The sequence below is a fragment of the Colias croceus genome, chromosome 4 (assembly GCF_905220415.1).
Source record: "Colias croceus chromosome 4, ilColCroc2.1".
In the NCBI taxonomy this organism is placed as follows: domain Eukaryota; kingdom Metazoa; phylum Arthropoda; class Insecta; order Lepidoptera; family Pieridae; genus Colias; species Colias croceus.
Window position 1 is genome coordinate 2551453 of NC_059540.1, and position 21255 is coordinate 2572707.

The 21255-nt window shown below is 34.6% G+C and overlaps 2 protein-coding genes across 7 annotated transcripts in view; one reads left to right on the forward strand and one right to left on the reverse strand.

Annotated features, from left to right (window-relative positions):
- LOC123690853 (AP-1 complex subunit gamma-1) overlaps positions 1-14967 on the forward strand; it is a 31661-nt gene extending 16694 nt beyond the window's left edge. For all 6 annotated transcript variants that reach the window (XM_045634933.1, XM_045634934.1, XM_045634935.1 and 3 more), the window contains 14 exons: positions 227-303; positions 4090-4185; positions 4503-4829; positions 5145-5363; positions 6253-6411; positions 7139-7226; positions 7560-7707; positions 8246-8332; positions 9358-9484; positions 10035-10130; positions 10546-10738; positions 11777-11925; positions 13662-13754; positions 14048-14967. In XM_045634933.1, the coding sequence (XP_045490889.1) occupies positions 227-303; positions 4090-4185; positions 4503-4829; positions 5145-5363; positions 6253-6411; positions 7139-7226; positions 7560-7707; positions 8246-8332; positions 9358-9484; positions 10035-10130; positions 10546-10738; positions 11777-11925; positions 13662-13754; positions 14048-14149 (1961 nt within the window). In that variant the 3' untranslated portion in view covers positions 14150-14967. The remainder of the gene's footprint in view (positions 1-226; positions 304-4089; positions 4186-4502; positions 4830-5144; positions 5364-6252; positions 6412-7138; positions 7227-7559; positions 7708-8245; positions 8333-9357; positions 9485-10034; positions 10131-10545; positions 10739-11776; positions 11926-13661; positions 13755-14047) is intronic.
- A 2769-nt stretch (positions 14968-17736) lies between these two features.
- LOC123691080 (COP9 signalosome complex subunit 5) lies at positions 17737-21207 on the reverse strand. The gene is made up of 6 exons (XM_045635310.1): positions 20959-21207; positions 20772-20875; positions 20462-20592; positions 20009-20203; positions 19591-19858; positions 17737-18017 (listed from the first exon to the last, which is right to left on the reverse strand). The coding sequence occupies exons 1-6, from the start codon at positions 21111-21113 to the stop codon at positions 17824-17826; spliced, it is 1047 nt and encodes a 348-aa protein (XP_045491266.1). The 5' UTR covers positions 21114-21207; the 3' UTR covers positions 17737-17823.
- Positions 21208-21255: the final 48 nt, after the last annotated feature.

Sequence of the window (21255 nt, forward strand, 5' to 3'; positions counted from 1 at the left end):
CTACAACAGTTGCTTTTCTTTCTTGACATTTCTTTATATTGAAAAAAAATTTCTTAAGAATTTTCCCCTTTTTCCAGTTTTAATATTTCATGTAAATAATTTCAAAGTAATTTTTCCGTATATCATTTAGAAATTAAGGTAAATGATCGGAAAAACCGAGTTATTTTCCCTCAATTTCCTTGTAAATCATCTCAATGTACAACCAAGATGTAAACACTGTTATCAGGTGTGCTTATCACCGGCGTGACCCTCATCACGGAAATGTGCGAGAACAGTCCGGACACGCTTAACCATTTCAAAAAGGTAAGATTTTGTTTTTGATCCTTATTGCGATAGAAATAGAGTTGCGTTTTGTGTAACAGATATGGAGCAATTGTTTGATGAATTGTTTTAAGGATATTTTAACCATGGATTATAAAATACATACTAGGTTTTACTTATAAGTTAGTGGTCTCTGCTACTGTGGATATAATATTAATTTCGAGTTATGATAAAAAAAATCTGTTGGGTTTCATCATATTGCGTTTAAATTATTTTACTATGTACTCTCAGAAAGAGTAAATATTTATTTGATATGTTTTTTTTAAAAGAGCCAATTTCATAAACTTTGCATTTTTCTTTCTATAAATCTATTTTTAAAAGAAAAGAAAATAGCTGTTTCTTTGCACAGACAATAATGACTGTAGGTGTAGACAATAATAGTTGTCGTTTAAATACAGAAGCAAGTGGTATAATTACAAATAATTACGTGTCATACTTGACTTTCGAGAAAATGCTTTTAACATATATGTATAATATGTTATTTCGTTCAAATAAATAATTTTTTTATTTAAGAATGACGCAAACGTCCTTATATTGACAATTCTAAAAGTATAGAATACATAAGTGTTAATAATAATAAAACTTTAAATTTTATTCCAAATAAACTAAAGAAATAATAAATATCAGAGTGTAAAGAGGCGATATACCTTTTCACAAACTCCGAAAACATCGGATGAGTCATAAACCAGGTGTAAAACGATCGGGTTTCAGTAAAAAATCAGCTGCTACTGTGATCGTTAGGGTTGCCAACTATCAACAACAATATTTTCAATTTTGTTATTGTACGAGGTAAAAACTTTTTCTTGTACCTCTTCGTTATATTATGTTTCGCTAAATTTAAATGCTTCATGTTATTTAGCCATGAAAATTTGATTTAAATTAAATTTGTTTGTAAGTATCCTTTGGCAGAATTCAATTTATATTATTTTATATATTAAATCGGGGAGTTATTTGTATTGTAGATTGTAGGATAGTGGGTCACTAAGATTCTGATCAAAGGTTTGGATCAAGATACTATATACAAAATGTAGTATTTATATACATAGAACCTTGAGTATAATAACAAGTACAATTCTTGATTAATTGATATGCATACAGCATATGTAACAATGTAATACGCGATACGTTATGTAAATAATAAATATGATTAACACCCAGTGTTTAAAAATAAACATTACATTTAATATATTGAATCAATTTTATTTATATTTTTTTATTGATAAAAATTGATTTTTGGTAACCCTAACATACTGGGAACGACGAGTAACAAATAAATCGGTAATTAAACTGATCAAGTACTGCTTAACGGGTTATAATTGTGGTTTCACTTTAAGTCCCGACTTGTATATAACGTTACTTGGGGTAATCTGGTTATATATTTGTTTATGTTTTACGAAAAAATTCTAAAATATGAAATGAATTCAGTTAACAGAACTTTGTACTGACAACTCAATGGAATGAAGTACATTCTCTAATCGCAGTTATTCATAATTAACTTTATTTTTCTCTTCTTATTAGTTACCTATTTATCCAAATATAATGAATTATACTGTGTGAGCATTCTTGTAAATAACATAGGTTACGTACAAAAGATCTAGAAATTTCCAGACAATTTATAAATAAGAAATTTAAAAATAAAAGAAATATATAAAAAGAAACAGAAAAATTAAATTGAAATGCTGTAAATACGAGCCAATCTTATCACTGATTTCACTTACAACGCCTCGCCGCTTATCGTTTTTTGCACTAATGTTTTTATTAGAACCGTGTTAATTCCAACAAGGCTACGATAGTATTGAAACTTTTAAATATCCAAGTTATAAAGTACTAGCTTTCCACCCGCAGCTTCGCCTGCGCAGTCAAGGAAAAACCCGCTTAGTTCCCGTTCACGTGGGATTTCCGGGATAAAACCTATCCTACTTCCCGGGGTAAAAAGTAGCCTGTCCTTTCTCGGGTATCAAAATATCTCTATACCAAATTTCATACTAATTGGTTCAGTAGTTAAGGCGTGATTGAGTAACAGACAGACAGGGTACTTTCGCATTTATAATATTAGTATGGATTGAAATGTGTACATGATTTTAGTTATCGCAATATGTTGAGATAGAAATAACAATTAATAGAATCTCGTTTTTATTTTTAGTTTTTTATAATTTTTAAAATAATAAAAACTATATGTGTACACTTAACTGTACTTAGACAATCTATTGTATATGACTTCAGCATGATTGGCAAATACTTCCATAAAAGAAAAAAATATAAAATAAAAACTTTGACTAAGGTTAGTTTATGATAAATGACTACAAAGTAATACTGCTACTACTAACATCAGAATTATTGTCCTGTCTTGTCTCGATATTTTGTATGTGATGTAAAAATGTAAATATATTGAATATAACTAATGTATGTTTGTGTTGTCCCATAGGAGAGCGGGCAACGCGAGGTAATCCGTACGATGATTCCTTGCACTATACAGTTATGCCTGTTGATCTAGACATCAATTTAATAATAAACAAGATTTTTCATTTTTGAAGTGAAATTTCTTTAGGCGCGTTGAGAGTAAAATTTCAAGGTCGCGTCATGGCAATACCGTCACGTTATGCAGTAAGGCGCCGATTTTCGTATCTTTGAATGTTGCTAAAGAAGTTTCACTTCTGACACGTGTGCTCGGCACGCGCTCTTTTTTCAGTAACAGTAGCTTATCTAAAGATAAATATTATTATTTGAGAATCATAAAACACGTAAAATATATATACTAATAGGTTAAGATAGAACCACACCTCATATTTGAAGTTGGTTAAAAATGCGTATCTAGATCAAAAGGCTTACTGTGGTATATCTAAGCATGTCATTGTGTTGGTTATATGTATGAAAGAATGTTATATGTATATTGCGTATTTCGAAGCTTCACCGTCAAATATATTGTCTAAAAAACATACAAAAACATATAATTGCTGTAAACAGTAGTTTGGATTTATATACCCCAAAACTGATAAAAAAAATTTACAATTTCACTTCAAATTCTTATGCTTTTTAAAGTAGATAGATTTGACAAAATTTAACTTTTTACCAAAATAATATTCAGCTTATTGCCCTTGCTTAGTGGATATATTTTCAATGTTTAAGCCTGACGAATATATTTATATGTATGCGAAATCCTTCGACTGTGAAGCTTGAATATTTATTGGGCATTTGGTATTCATGTTGGGAAACAATTTACCATAATTACTATCATCATGTTGGAATAAGAGAATACGCACTATTAGTTTCAAATAGGTTGTAGATTGTACGTTAATCTCAAAATATGGGCTGGTACAATAGAGATAGAATTATTCAAAAAGGTTGTAGGTTCGTTAACATGTGCATATAATTTTTTAGAGTACAGTTCTAGTAAAGTACAGCTCTAAATGTACTCATGGTATTCATATACTTATTTATACAATAAGAACATATACCAGTTCATAATATCTCAATTATTGCAAGGTGTAAAGTATTTACTATAATTTTAGACACTCGTTTGAATTTTGCACTCGATGACGTAACTAATGCAATGGTGGGGGTAAATGTTGTTTTTTATCGTATTTAATTTGGTATCCCTTTATGCAACAGCGTTTTATTTATGTTATCTATCGTTGGAAGTATTTAGAAGATGCATTCGCCTGTTGGTTGTGTAAATAATTAGTAAATGTACTATCCCTTAGCTTTCTGTCATTGTGCGCATTTCAAATGTGTTAAAAGAGGGTATTTTTAATTGTAATTTGCTGGTAGATTGTGCCGAATTTGGTGAGGATATTGAAGAACTTGATCCTGGCTGGTTATTCACCGGAGCATGATGTCAGCGGTGTCTCCGATCCATTCCTACAGGTAAGATGATATTGAAAATAGTTTTAAGCTATCCTTTTAAATTTTTGGACAGATCTGTTAAACAGTTATAGCAGTTGGCAGTTTTAATGAATATGTAAAATAACATATAAGACCTCTAAATTTATAAATCTATCACATTTTAGTAAGCATCTCTGTATGTTTTATTATTATTTGTTTATCCTATTGCCGTTTAATCTGTATAATAAACAAAAAAAAAAATAACAGAAGTTTTAACAAATGGCGCCATTTTAGCTCCAAGTCATTTCATCCAGGGCATCTTATTTTGGGGAAAATTTTACCAGTTTATAATTTCCCAGGTGAAAATCCTCCGTCTCCTCCGGATACTGGGCAAGAACGACGCGGAAGCGTCCGAAGCGATGAACGACATACTCGCCCAAGTGGCCACCAACACGGAGACGAGCAAGAACGTCGGCAACACTATATTATACGAAACTGTGCTCTCCATCATGGACATTAAGTCGGAGAGTAGCTTGCGCGTGCTAGCCATCAACATACTCGGACGGTTCCTGCTGAATAACGATAAGAATATCAGATACGTGGCACTGAATACGTTGCTGAGGACGGTACATGTTGATACGTCTGCGGTGCAGAGACACAGGACTACTATATTGGAGTGTTTGAAAGTGAGTTTCCAGTATAAGTCTATTGAATGTTCCTGTTGCTTTCTTTACAGAGATTTTTCTACTAAATATGTTCAGTGACAAAAATAATGCCGCTATATCTACACCATTAGCACCCCCATAACACTTTTGGCACCCTGAAAACTGTACAATTTTGACAATTTTACATTCACACACATCGAATTGATCGTCCTTCTTTTGAAGTCGGCTAAAAATATTCTCCAATTAACCTTCACATCAAATGTGACTATATCATTTAAAATTACCCCTTAACTGCCCAATAACATTTCTGAAAAAAAAAAATTCTGGAACTTTCAGGATCCGGACGTATCGATCCGACGGCGGGCGATGGAGCTATCCTTCGCGCTAATCAACGGGCAGAACATTCGCGCCATGATGAAGGAGCTGCTTGTGTTCCTGGAGCGGTCGGACGCGGAGTTCAAAGCGCACTGCTCCAGTGCGATGGTGCTGGCCGCTGAGAGACACGCGCCCAGCAGCAAGTGGCATTTGGATACGCTGTTCCAGGTGTTGTTGAAGGTCAGTAGTGCTTCTATTCGAGCTAGTTAGTGAGCTAGTTTAAGTCTAGGTGGTATTTTTTCGTTACCTCCTCTCAATATTGTGAATTGGTTAAGGATTGCAGATGATGATTCCTGAAAATATTTAATTATTTACGTACATTCTTCTTTGTTGACTTATCAATGTAAAAGTTTCAAAAATTTACAATAAAAAAGGCAAGTTAAATATATTAACTTTCTATAGAAATTGTGCGTACCTAAAGGAAAGTCCCACTCATTGGACTCGAAACGCGATTTACTAAACTGCAAGGTACCATATGTTATATGCACGTGCGCTCAGAGGCATAGCTATATCGTTAGTTACGCGTTGCGCAGTGGTGTGAAGTACGTGGTACACGGCCGGCGCCCTGCCTGCTCTATTTTACGTATACCATATGCCCAAATGAGCACAGCAAAGCATTATAATCAAATACCGCACTTTTTTAATACAAAACGTTTTTAAGCTATTGCATACCTTCTATCGCGGGTCTTGAGCGCGGGGACCGAATCCAGAAATTCCGTAACGAAAAAACCTCACGCTCCCCACTCCGACGGGTGGAGGTGTGGCTTGAAGGCATAGCATGCAATAGCTTTACTGCGGCAGTTCCCGAGTGCCACACGTATTTTTGAAGTTATGAAAAATGATGAGAGTGAATTTTTACGATGCGCGCGCACACCGACACCTAAATTTAACAGCATGAAGTTAGTTCTAGGTGGTATGAAAATTGATAACTATGTTCAAGTTGTATATTCTAGTATTTTTCCATACGCCAAAGAAGTATAAATTCTAATGCGTGTGCATAAGTACACACACTCTTTTTTTTATTAAAAAATAAATTATGTAATTTAAAATCGTTACTCCACTATTCCAGGCGGGCAACTACCTCCGCGACGACACAGTGTCGAACACGATCCAGATAGTGTCCGCGGCGCCGGGCGAGCGGCAGGCGTACGCGGCCATGCGGCTCTGGGTGTCGCTCGAGCGGAGCGCCGTCTGCGGCGACGCCACCGAGAAGCAGCCGCTCGTGCAGGTACCGTCCGCAACGTATATGATACGTGTACAGTTGGCAAAAAAGTGATATGTGTACAGCTGACAAAAATGTGATATGTGTACAGAGGGCAAAAAAAATATTATTTTCTTTGAAAACGGCATCAACGGTTCATTAATACGTCCAAGTTAGCATACGGTATGTTAAAATCGCTTACAATAAGCATTACAATTAATAAAACAAGCTGCCTTATTTGAATCTCCTTTTAATTAAAGAAATAATATGCTTGCTAGCTTTGAAACTTTTTGAAGTGAAACTTCTTTAAACGCGTTGAGAGTAAAATTTCAGGATCGCGTCATTCGCGATTTTGGTATCTTTGAATCTTACCAAAGAAATTTCACTTCTGACACGTGTGCTCGGCACACACGCTCATTTTTGACGTGACAACGTCTTATAATTCGATAGAGCCGGCTGCACGCACGAAAAAACATGACTCATGCGGCGTTACCTCGCTCTGAGGCGTTCCGTGTAAGGCTTGAAGTGCAAGCGAGAGCGCGGAACGAGCGACAAAAAAGCACAATCGGACGTTGTCACGTTCAACTATCGTCAGTAAACCGATTTTATAGACAACCAATTTTTTAACTTAAAAGATACAAAGAGGAACGAATGAGATCAAACGAACTTTTTATAAAGCTTCCCAACTCTAAGCAAATCCTGCTCGAAGGACCAAAATAAAACTTTTTTCTAAGATTTCATTAATCTGTTTCAGGTTGCCGCTTGGACGATAGGCGAGTACGGCGACATGCTGGTGTCGGAGGCCAGTAACGCCATATCCATGGTCGATGATGATGGAGTCGGTATGTTTATTTTATATACCTAGCTTATTTAAAAATTGCTGAATAAAATTGAAAAAATAATGCAATCAACAGATGCATTATTAAAGTTATTGTCTATACTAATATTATAAAGCTGAAGGAGTCAAGATCATAATGAGCAGAGCAATGAATTACGCCCCTATCTATTGCATAGTAGTTTTTCTTGTCATCGTTTTTGTGAGACAAACATCCAAGTCCAATTATTTGTACAATATGTACCAAAACTGATGCGTCACTTTTTTCTTATGTAAGAAAAAAGTGATTACTCAGTGTTCTCACCGACACACGCTTAACCTTTCCCCCTTATACCCGCAGACGAGTTCACTCGGCCGTCAGAGGAGTACGTGATCGACGTGTACCAGAAGCTCTTGTGGTCGACACAATTATCCATAACTACCAAGGAGTACTTGCTGTTATCTCTGGCCAAGCTGTCCACGAGATTCACTACGCAGCCGAGTCAGGAGTAAGTTTTTATTTTGTAATATGTTGATCTATGCTAATGAATTTGTTTGTTTGATTGTTTGGATGAATCTGAGTACTACTGGTTCGTATTGATAAAAATCAGTAAAATCAATAGTCCATTAAATTGAACTACAGCAATAAATAATGTTGCATACGTGGAATAATTTTTCCTTTTATGTTACCTTTGAAAATAAATTATTCAGAATAATAGCAGTTCCCCACTCCGTCCGAACTCTACCCATGAATAATGTAGTTCATAAATTGTTTGTTACAATTAATCTATACTTATCTATACTAATATTATAAAGCTGGAGAGTTTGTTTGTTTGCTTGAACGCGCTAATCTCGGGAACTACTAGTCCGATTTGAAAAATTCTTTCGGTGTTAGATAGCCCATTTATCGAGGAAGGCTATAGGCTATATATAATCATGCTAAGACCAACAGGAGCGGAGCACTGCGGGTAAAACCGCGAAGCACAGCTAGTAATAAATATTATCCGTATGAAAAGGTGGTATAAAAAAATGTTATTTCGATTGCAGTAAAATCCGCGTGATCATAGACACGTTCGGCTCTCACATACACATCGAACTGCAGCAGCGAGGCGTCGAGTTATCACAGCTATTCAGGTAAATATTTACTAAATTATATTAATTGTCGTAAGACTTGACAATCGGAGTCAGTTTTCAGGCATTTGCCATTTTTAAGGGCGTTTTTTAATAAAAAAAGATTTTATGGATCACAATAGTTCAACAGTTTGTAATCTTTTTTTTTTTTTTTGTTTTTTGTTTGGTTAACCACTTGGAATCGACAGTCGACACACATAGGCTAAACAACTATTTACTGAAAATATTTGCGGTGTTATTCCTAAATTAGTGAGGTCATCATGTATAGTGAAACTACTTATACTAACAGATAATAAACAAAATCTGACGAGATCATAGAAATCTAAATAACAAGACACATAGAAGTGCTATAATGTCATAATTCGTATGAAAACCGCTGTCGCCAAAATCAACACATTTAAAACCGATAGCTAAACAGTACACACAAGTAAACTATGCCTTTTATTGGACAGCCTGATTTTAGTGAAAACTAACTTTAATATTAAATTAAGCTTTTGAATATGTATCCTAACGCACGAATTTACGGTTTATTTTAGAATAACATCCCTAAGTATATGAGACGTTTTGTTTCTTTTTGCTCCAATACGAAAAAATTCGGCTTTTCTACAACAGAGGTTGTCAATTTTCAATAGATATAACTTTGAACATAAACTCATAGAAATAAGGTTGAAATTTGTGTTAAACGTGATAATAAGAATGGTCGGCTGTGTCATTCATTGTTATTTCGATTACTATGGTGACACTCGTAATACTTGTAAATATTCTTTAATTTTAAGGAAAAAGGGCATTATTTCTAAAAAAAAATATTTACCGATGAAATGTTATTCCTTTATTAGTATAATAACAACTTGTGGAAGTATTTCCGCAATGGGAAATGCTGAAACACACCATGTTTACACACGCACGTCTCTAGGCGCGCTTACGACTTCTAGTGTCTTGTTATTTAGATTTCTATGGACGAGATAGATATAATTAATGTTGTTGTTATAGTAATTTTATTAATGATAATAATGATGTAATATTCACAGGCAGTACGCGAGCCTGCGGCCGGCGTTACTGGAGCGCATGCCGGCGATGGAGGGCGGGGCTGCGGGCGAGCGCGACGACAGCGACGCGGAGCCCGAGCCCGCGCTCGCCGGCCCGCCGCCCGACCAGGTACTGTATAGTGTACCGGGGGCGAAGTCCCCACACACGCAATCAAAATAATATTTATACCATTTTGACGTGATAACGTCTTTAAAATCGTTTTAGTCGGGTGACATGTTCAGAAACTTGTGTCACACCAAAACCTCACGAGCGCGATCGCAGGTATAACGAGAGAGAGACGGACCGATCTCCCGTCTCATCTCGAGCGCTGATAATAATAAGACGTTATCACGTAAACATCTCGATCGTAAACCTACTTTATAAACAACCTTTTTTTTTCACTCAAAAACACAACACAAACACTCAACTGACTGAATGTCTCCTATAACACAGGTTTTTTCCTAGCAAAGGCCACATTGTTCAAAATGTCACAAAAAATGTATCATGTTATTTGTTTTACATGTAAGTTGTTTGTTGTGTTGTAATTGTAACCTTGTTTAATTGCAAATAAATGATTTGATTTGAATAAAACTGCTTTTATAAAAACCCTTTGGTTTAATACATTAAGAATGGAAACAATATTGTTTCGCATTATAATATGTGAATTGTTTATAAACAGGACGCGTTACTGGATCTCATCATCGGTTCAGAGCCGCTGTCCAATGGTGATGTGGAACACGCAGCGCCCGCCGCTAACAACAATACTAGCACCAATGTGAGTTGATTGCAATTTTATTTATTTTCACTGCCTATTATAAGGTTGTCAAAAAAATTATTGCGCAGCTCTCGTTTGCGCACACTGTTGTATGGGAGTAAACGAGAGCGCAATCACTGTTAAATTTGCTCTTGCCAGCCCCTTAACGCCTATTTCGCGGTGGCAATGCTCAAAGTCATTTATTACAAAACTCTGCCTAATTCATGCGTAGGCGCAGAGTTTAGCTTCGGACATTTTTGAGCGTGATTGTAAGTCTAGTTTTTTAAGTAGTTTTTTAACTAGTGTTAATGGGGTACCTACACAGATTCACAATGGATGTTAATCCTGTATAAAATATGACTTAATTTAACTCGAAAACCTTTTTTCAATGGAAGGAAATTTTTTATTAAAATGTATTCAATTTTGCTAATTTCAGGACATTCTCGATCTACTAAGCGGTCTCGACCTGAGCGCGACCAGCACTATGCCCACGAGCGCGCCCGTGAGCGCAATGAGCGGAATGAGCGCGATGAGCGGAGTGAGCGGCCTCAACAACAACATGGCGCCCGCTTTGTTGGATGGACTGTTTGGAGCGCCATCCACGGTTACTAATGTTGCGGAGCCACCTGGTTAGTTTTTTTTATTTATCATAGGTCATTTCAATCGTTTTGACAAAAGTTTCTATTATTTTTCAAGTTATTGTTATTCTTATGCGTCTGTCGAACGAGAGAGTATGATTGATGTTCATCCTTGTTGTTAGATATGTGAAAAAAAATAATACGTGTGGCACTCGAGAACTGCCGCCGTAAAGCTATTGCATAGCGTCGCATCGCTGTGCCGGTTGGAGTGGGGGGGTGTTAGGTTTTTTTCGTTACGGAATTTTTACATTCGGTCGCCGCGCTCAAAGTCTGAGATAAAAGCTATGCAAAAGCTTAAAAAAATAAATAAATAATAAATAAATAAATAAATACACTTTATTCAGCACCAAGTAAATACATGTAAAAAAAAGAAACAGACAATATATTATAAAGCTAAAAAGGCGGCCTTATCGCTACTAAGCGATTTCTACCAGGCAACCTATGGGTAGGATTTTTAATTATAAAAATAAAAGAGAGGTGAAAACAATAGGTGGTGCAGCAATGAAAAAGAATTACACTATATTTAAACCATATAACTACTCATATTATATGTAAATACATAATAATATGTAATAAATATAATTTAAGAATACCTACTTATACATTACATAGATATTAATATACACATAATATACAATACATACAATACATAATATATATACATAATATATATTTATACATATATATAAAACAATGATTAAATAAAAAATAAGGATACTAACAAAAAGTAATTTTTTGGTGGATAATGAAATTACTAGTATTGTATAGCTTACTTTTAGACTTCTCTGGTGACTGATGACTTTAGTGGTTTTAATAATGACTAGCTTACCGCCCGCGGCTTCGCCCGCTTTGTCTAAAACCTAATAAATTATATACTAAAACCTTCCTCTTGAATCACTCTATTTATTAAAAAAAAAACCGCATCAAAATCCGTTGCGTAGTTTTAAAGATTTAAGCATACAAAGGGAAATAGGGAAAGAGAAAGCGACTTGGTTTTATACTATGTAGTGATGTTGAATACACTTACAGAGACGATAGTAACGGCGCTAGAGCGCAACGGTCTCGTCGTGCAGCTGCACGTGCGGCGCGGCGGCGAGACGGCGGCGCTCACGATGCGCGCGCACTCCACCGCGCCCGCCGCCATCACCGACTTCCTCTTCCAGGCGGCCGTGCCGAGGGTGAGTCACCAGCAACATTAAAAAAAAAAAAGAAAAAAATGGTGTGGTGTCTATGCTGGCTGGAAAAAAGTAGTTTTGTCTGTGCTGGCTCTTAGAGTATATATTACAATAGTATAGAGCGAGTGTATTGCACAAATTGCATAGTGCGCATCGTAGGCAGATGAGCTATAGATACTATATAGATGTGTGTGTGACAAATAGGGATGGGTAGATATCAATTGCGTGTTAAACTATCGATAAGTTATGTAAATAAATATGTATCATAAGTAAATTTTATGTTCAATAAGTTATTAAAGGAAAAATATGTGAATAAAGTATAAATATGTAATTTTAAATTTGTTTACCAACTGAATAAAGTTTGTTTATTCCATTTGAATATTAAATATTATATAAGAAATTTTCTTGTATTAATTATAAGTACTTTAAAAAAATATGTTTGATTGGAATATAAGAAAAACGTGAGTACTTTTTAAATAATAAAGTTAATAAAATAAAGGATCGGGTTTAGTGCTATTTATTAATAATAAATCAAACAATAATAATAATGTTTGAAAAATGGTAAAAAATATTAAGGAATAATTAATAATTTAAAATGATAATATAATAAATAATATTAATAATTTCTTTATTTAATTTTATCCATTCTACTATCAAAATCTTCAAAATCAATTTAGCGGTTCAGAAAATATATCGTAACATTACATACTTTACATTTACACTATAATACATTCGCATTCATAATTTAGAAAGTGTATCGTACAAAACACACCACAAATTTATTTATAATACATTTTTAAAAGAGTTTTAATTTTAAAGTTAAATAAATAATTTGTTAAAATATAGTTCTTCTAGTAAACTTTATATCGAGTACAGCGTTGGTCAGGTCACATCACTACGATCACGTGGCGGCAGTGAGGCGCGCGAGCGAGCCTGCGCGTGTCCGCCTCCCACCTACTCTTCACCCCCGCGATGCTAGATTTATTTTCATAAAATTATGTATAACAATCGACTTACTGATGAAATGTGATAGTGGATTTCAATTTTGTGTATTTTCTAGTATCGTTTTTGCAAGATAGAACTGCACATTTCACCACTTTTATTCGTAAATATGAAAAAAATCCAGAGCAACGCACTTCGTGAGCACTCAACCACGACTGCGAGCGCTCGCGGCGGGAGCGTCGTGTTGTTCCCACCTGTGCCTACTGTTCCCACTTGGTTGTTCGCACTCTATAGATAGTATATATACTCTAAGGTGCTGGCTGGATTGAAAAAAAGAAAAAAGTAGAGTTGTCTGTGCTGGCCGGACTGAAAAAAAAGTAGTCTGGTCTGTTGCTGCCTAGGTTGAAAAAAAAAAATAGTCTTGTCTGTGCTGGCTGGATGGAATGAAATAAAAAAATGTGTAAGCGGCCCTGCTGAAGGTTAATAAGTTTATCTGTGCTGGCTGGTTAAAAAATATTGTGGATGCGGCCATGCCGATGGTGAGGGATATCTGTTCTGGCTAGAATATAAGAACAATGTTTAGACGACCTTGACGACGCAGTGAATTATGTTGTTTATTTAAAATTGTAAATAATCAAAACAAATTATGAGGCATGTTAAACTATTATTTTTTCCACTATTTCGCATTAAATTGTATTGCGATTCTATAATCGCAAAGTCTATACTTAATAAAAGTCATATTATGTTATTTAGACAGAAAAAATAACGAAAATTTATAATGATATTATTTCCCGCAGACTTTCCGATTGGACATGATGTCGCCGTCGGGTAGTGTGCTGACGCCACAGGGCGAGATCACGCAGCAGTTGAAAGTCACCAACCCCTCCAAGGTATGTAACACATTTTTAAATGTCTTATGTATTTACTATATTTGGATATTTCGATATGAAAAGCATTTATTGCTGTCGCAAAATTAAAACAAGTATTTGTATATGTACTAGATGGTTTTTATATGTCACAAGCATAGTTACAATTCACCATCAAAAGTACATATGTATTCATATATTTTTGGCTGTTATATAAACTTTTTTATGATTTAACCATTTCATTGTATATCAAAGCAGCAAGCGAAGGCAATAAATCGCTCATATATTTAGTAATTAATACCCATATTGTATTACAGACACCACTGCGTCTCCGGATAAGGGTGTCATACACGATGGACGGCAATCCTGTACTAGAGCAGGCGGAGGTGAACAACTTCCCGCCGGACCTGTTCAACTGACACGGCCCTCGGGACGCTTGGCCCGCGGGGCACGGCCCACGGGACACGTGACCCAAGGGCACATGGCCCAAGGGACGCGTGACCGATGAGACACGGGGCACGTGACCTGCGGGATATGGCCAAGGGACACGTGGCCGATGAGACACGGGGCACGTGACCTGCGGGATATGGCCAAGGGACACGTGGCCGATGAGACACGGGGCACGTGACCTGCGGGATATGGCCAAGGGACACGTGGCCGATGAGACACGAGGCACGTGACCTGCGGGATATGGCCCAAGGGATGCAGCCGAAGGACACACGGATGGTGGCGCTCGGCCTATGGGATACTGTCCGTGCGACCATGATAGAATATGTGACACGTGGACCAAGGTTGTGAGTGAGCAAAGTGGCTAATGGGACAAGTTGCTAACGAGCAAAGTGGTTCACGGACCAAGTTGTTTGTTAACCAAATTGCTCGTAAGCATATTTCCCATGAGCAATATTGCCTGCGGGCCAAGTTGCTCATAAGCAAAGTGACTCACGGGCCAAGTCGCCCATTAGCAAGTTTGCTTATGAGATAAGTTACCCAAGTGCAATGTGGCACTTGAGCCAAGTTGTTCATGAACAAAATGGCCTATGGGACAAGTTACTAATAGGCAAAGTGGCCCACTGGCTAAGCCCCTCGTTAGCCAAGCGGCTCATTAGCAAAACGGTCCACGGGGCCACGAAGCTACTAGCCGTACGACGAGTGTCACCGGTCTGTGGGGACGCACGGACACACGGACATATGGATAGTGTCAGATACTTTTGTGAATGTTACTATTATGATGTGATGAATAAGTTCAAAATTAAGTAAGTAAGGAAATTCAAGATAAAGTATTATTTAAAAGTTTTAATGTATGTATTAAATCGATGAATAGAACATAATAATGATAACTAAATCTTTGTGAATATCCCAAAATTTAATGTTTACATTCACAAAATTATCTGACGCCTGTATAGTGATGCCTAACTGTATAATTGGTAGATGTTAGTCGCTATGTGGTATGGCTGCTTTATATATAATTTATGTACTAATTTGTAGTAAGTATTTAGTATTAAAATCATTCTTTTAAATTTAATTAATATGACTTACATTCTTATTCAAATATCATCTAATCATCCATATTTAAAATGAATCAGATAAATCTTCTTTATTTATCTTTTATTTAAATTTGATTTGACAATAATTAATTTTGAACGTTACATATATGACAGCAGCCATACAAACAAACACGCTGTATAAAGCTAGCGGTTGGCCATATTGGCTTGTGGGTCGTTCCTTGAGCAACTTGTGAAATTAGACACAACCGTGTTACATAGTGTCGTAGAAAACCATCTGTTATGACGTCACACATTAATAAATACCTACAAAAGAATCCCATATTTTTTCCCACTTCAATAATATGGCATCCCATATTTATGAGATTTTTTTTTTAATGCTTTTGCTTGTTTTCGCGTTCCTTGTTCATTCGTTTCTTTTAATCATCAATATCTTAGTTCTTATAATACACTAGCTTACCGCCCGCGGCTTCGCCCGCTTTCTCTTAAACGATTTGAAATTTAAACTATCCTATCTCTCAAGTTGGATCGAACTGCACATGGTGTGCGAATTTCATTATAATCGGTTATGTGGTTTAGGAGTCCATTGAAGACAAACATTGTGACACGAGATTTATATATATTATAAGATGTTATGCATCATCTAAAGATTGTTAAATAATGAATAAATTATTAAATATTTTTGTATAAAGATAAACCTTTCAACTATTCAGAGTTTAGTGTTTTACCGCCTACATTCTATCTTCTTATTGCTATTTATATTAAAACATATTCACAGTATGTTTGTATCTAATAATTGGGCTAAAAATAATACTTGAACACCTATCCAAAACATATTGTTGGCAATGTACAATACCCATATTTTATTTTGCCATTCTTTTTTTCCCATATCGAGTGGCTATTTAATGTGTGACGTCATTTACAGATGACACATAAGGCCTGAAAACACATAGATATTCTAAATAGTTAACTAAGTTTATGTGTTTTAAGGCTACACTTAGAGATTCGTTTAACATTCCACTTTAGGTAAATACTAAAAGACTTATTCGTGTGACTGGGGCCCATCGTGCGGACGTGGTCTTTGCAATATATTTTATCATTAATTTTTCGTAAAACTGACTAATTTTGGAACGTATATGGTTAATTTTTTGTTCGCATGCGCAATATAAATTAAAATTAATAAAAGCTTCATCAGTTTTATTGCTTAAAAAATATAATTTACTAAATTTCAATTACATTATAGAATTCAATTGTCAGTATTATTAAAATCTCATACAGTTTACCTCAACTAAAATCTTCCGGAGGTACAGTTCAAATGATACAGGACTTTCGCATTTGCTTAAACTCTAATAACATTAACTTTCTCCAACATCATAACATTTTAATTTAAAATATTGTTAATCGGTTGGTAACTTTAAGGTATAGATTTTTTTTTTTTTTTTTTTAAACATGGTTACAACACAACAGACAACTTACATAATGTAATAACTATAATATGTGGTACATTTGAATGTGGGCTAAAACATCTGTTATGTATATAGGGAAGATTTGTATAATAAGATGTATAGTAAGGCAGGAATGGATGTGACATGTACTTAATATCATATTTTATTTAAGATTTCTAACATCATTAAAAATAACGTGCCCTAAACTAATATAGGTAGTCATTATGAAATATTTAATTTATTTTATATTATTGGATATTTCTGAAATTTGATTTATGCATTTTATGATATTCGTTATTTTAATTAGTCATTGTTTTAATGTTTGACCGTACTTGAGGGTTGTAAAACACAATCACATCGTTATCATTTAAAATAGCCTTTAATTTTTGAATTATCATTATAGTTTTACATAATGTTTTATGCTATCAATTCTATTATTGAAATAGTACTGTTCCTTTAAAAGATAAACGTTTTTTATTCAGCGACAATGTAAATAGATATGCATATAATATTTAAGAGTATACTTAGAGACAGTTAACGCTATCCAGAGCCCATCTTTCATGTTTTGGGACATAATGTAAGTGCTTATTATTTCATGTTATTTATGTTAGCCACTAACCAGCACATAATATTGAGATATTTATATAAAATAAACACGTGTTCGCACGACGGTTTTATTTTTTAGTTACGTTTATTTTTCCATTATAAAGAGAGCTTCGCAAAAGATACATATATATCGCAATTTGGTGCTTCATTTTATCTAAGTATCTAACTAGAAGGCCCTCCACGATGTGAGATGATTTAGCGCTATGTGAGAGATGTACATAATAATGATTTTATGTAAATTGGTTAATAAATATTTGAGAATGTTTATATAATCACCAGTTTCGTTTTATTTTAAAACCTAGCCTAGCACCATGTTATTAAAATCATATTAAAGTATGTAGTTATTGATCTTATATATTATTCTTGTATTTCTTAAAGACATTATAATATCCAAACTGTTTAATTATTGCATCAAACTGAAATATTTTACATTGAATAAATAAAACAACAAAGCATATTTCAGAAACTTTTATTCACTTATCACAAAACAGGTTACAATTTCTTGCACAATACATTGCAATTCTAAAATCAAGAGTATTATTATTCTATCATGGGAGTAGCAGGGGAAGGTCTGCCGCTGACACTATTAAATAACCTGTCCTTTATCATTTGAGCCATCAAGCCGTGGATTACTTCGATCGTAGTTTTGCACGCGTCTTTTGTGGCTTTACCGAGTTTATCTTCTGTACGCTTCTCGTGTGGATCCGCACCGGCGACTATAAAACCACCGCGACCTGTAATTTCATGTTATTTAAAAAATAAAAAAGGTTCACATTATATTCTGTAAAAATTTTCTGGGTGCATTATGCATCCAAAGAATTACATATTATAATGAATCAACTGCATAGAGATTGAAATAATGAATATAATATAATAAATCAGGTGCAATATTAATTTCTTATTGCTGACATGCATACATATACAACATATATATTTTTACAATTAAAAATCTTATCTTATCTATATTGTCAAGTACATAAATCACAGAACAGTAAGAACATAATAGAAGTGCTATAATGTCATCATTAGTATGAAAACCAGTGTCGCCAAACCCACACATTTAAACCGATAGTTATACAGTACACTACAAGTAAACTATGCCTTTGATTGGACAGCTTAATTTGAGTAAAAACTGACTTAGGTTATAAATTCAGCATTTCAATATGTACCCTAACGCACCCTGTTACGGTTTATTTTAATATAACATCCCTAGGTATATTAGCTGTTTTGTTTCTCTTTGCTCAGAAATTCCATATTCGAAAACATTCAGCTATTCCACAACAGATGGCGTTGGTTTTCAATACATATAACTTTGAACCTCTACACATAAAGATAAGGTTGAAATTTGTGTCACTCTAAATTAATGACATTAACTTGACATTAACCTGATGCTATGCTCTAAGGGATGTCAGCCTTGTTATCGATAATTCACAAATAAATATATTTTTGTGCATTTTTTTTTTCTTTCTATTATATGAGTATAGGATAATGTGTCACATTTTGGAGTATGTTTATTACTACTAAGTACGTCTTTTCATATTATTATATTTAAATAAAAAACGGAATAGAATAGTATAAATCTATATTTACAAAACAAACAGAAAATATGCATTATTTTAAATCTTGGAACTGCCGTAGGTTTGATGTATCGGTGGCCTTTGTTAGACTGCTTATTGCTGTTCGGCATCCAGTTAACTCGTCACGTTGCATTTATTATCCATTTCTCTTTTAAATTAGGCTCTTTCGAAAATCTATAAATAAATAGGACAAATGAAAGCTAAGGAAAAATAGAATAAAATTTAATATTTAAAATGTTTGTCTTTTCTAAAGTATCGATACTGTCGATATGCGCCACATGCATCACTAATTCGACATTCGTTTGTTTATTTCAATAATATTCCAGAAAGTCTTGTTTGCTGTTCAATCTATATTAGTACTTATTTCTTATGGATTAAGGTTCATTTTGACTTAATATTTTTATAAATTTTTGACAAATTACGACAAGCGAAGTTGTAACATAAAATATATTTAAAATAAATTAAAATAAGACTTACCGATGGTATGAAATGCCTCGATTGCTGATATTATTTCGTCTGCTATCATTTTTCCACTCTAATACCGAACAACACGCTCTAAATAATGAATAAATATGGAAATAAGGTTTGACAGTTGACAACCGACTCGAATATTTTTCTGCGCACAACTGAGAGCGAGTTAGGTGATCTTACCTTACTAGTGACACGTGGGCCACGCCCACATCGCACTTCTATTATGTTCTTACTGTTCTGTGACATAAATATTCCTTACCCAAACTGACTTCACTCTGTTCCAACTTGTCAGACAAGTCAAATATCTGTCCTGTAGTATAATCAGCATTAGTGATCAGACTGGAACTGCTCAAAGTGTTCACCCAGTACTTGTTCCATAGCGAGTCTAACAGCCTCCGATCAAGTGATGACTTAAAGTATGACACTTCTAGAGAGTAATACTGCTTGCAATGGACACCAAAATCTTCTATCTTGTTCAATGGGATTGTTTGGTATTCAGATGGTTCTTCGTTTGCTGGTTTGTAGCCCTAAATTAAAAAAAACATAGGATATTTCACCAATTACTTTGAGATTGATACAAAACATTTTAAAATATACATAATAATAACTTCCCAAACTTACAGGTGGTGAGTTTTCTTTCTAAAATGCAAAGATTACATCAAATCAGTAATTTTTACCTTAGGATAAGTCCTAAAAGCTCCGAGACACACTTTGCCAGCTGAAATTGTTCTGACTGGGTCAATAACGATAGCCACAAACGGCTCTTGGAAGTTCTGATTGAGCATCTGTGTGGACACGTCAATGCCGGACAACCAGCAACCATAACCGGGGTGACTGTGGTACCAACCTATGGCATTTTCATGTCTGCCCACCTGAGAAATAAAAAATTTTGTTTAAGTTTTATGATTTGTCAAAGTTTTAAAATTAAAGTAATTGATGCTGATGGAATGCATAAAATGTGAGCTTTAACAAGATTAATGAGGAAGTTTTGTCAAGAAAATTAATTACTCTAACTAAATATTCAATGCATCAACTTCAATCTATGTTAATTGATGTATAAAATGTACAACAATATACATTTCAAAGTTTTCTTAACATAGGTATAATAAAAGTAAAACAATTAATGTCACCTGTTTAGCTGCCTCAATATAAGCAGTCATGTATTCATAGGCTTGTGCCTGTGCATTCACTCTTGTTTCTGTGCCTTCCACAGGGAGAGCAAAGGAATCCATCACTATCATTGTGTTGGCATCAACTTTACCTGAAAATTTAAAAGTATTATACATACAAAACTGACTGAGATACTGCGAAAAACTTTATGAAAACAAATACGAAAAGAGATCGTAAACAGAAACCAGTGGTCGTTAATCTTGCCGATAACAAATCAAAAAATATTTGGAATGGTTATCGCCTTTCCGAGATTAATATTAAAGAATTTACCTAACAATAATCCCATAACTTCTAAGGTACCGCCAGATCTTGCGTGCATAACCATCTTCAACAATGCAAGTGCTGATATTTTGATGTCTTTGAAAAAATGTGGGCTATGAAAGAAATTTTACATTATAATACTCCGCAGTGATATGCTTTTGTACCCTATTAAGATCTTAAAAAAAAAGAAACTTACTCTTTCTCCCATGGTTTAGCTATGAGAATATCTTGTTGTTGCTTTTTGTCATAGCGATATATTTCGTCTACACTTGAAATTGTTTCGATGTTATTTGCCATTGCCCAAGTCTTTTGAGCTATAGTGCATTGTGAATCAGCACTTGTTGAAGCCATTTTAAAATATCAATTTCCAAATTATATTTTCACGTTCACGGTTGAAAATGTTGAAATTAAAAACATGAGACAACTGACAACATTCAACTGTGCATTCAACCAATGAATATGAATAAGGAATCACATGGAAGTGACATACCTA

What these genes read in the sequence shown, in the direction of transcription:
- LOC123691080 (XM_045635310.1), bottom strand. Translation starts at nt 21,113, where the DNA reads ATGGCTTCAACAAGTGCTGATTCACAATGCACTATAGCTCAAAAGACT. An exon ending in GCTAAACCATGGGAGAAAGA is followed by an intron (nt 20,876 to 20,958) that starts GTAAGTTTCTTT and finishes TTTCTTTCATAG; the next exon opens with CCCACATTTTTTCAAAGACA. An exon ending in AGTTATGGGATTATTGTTAG is followed by an intron (nt 20,593 to 20,771) that starts GTAAATTCTTTA and finishes TTAAATTTTCAG; the next exon opens with GTAAAGTTGATGCCAACACA.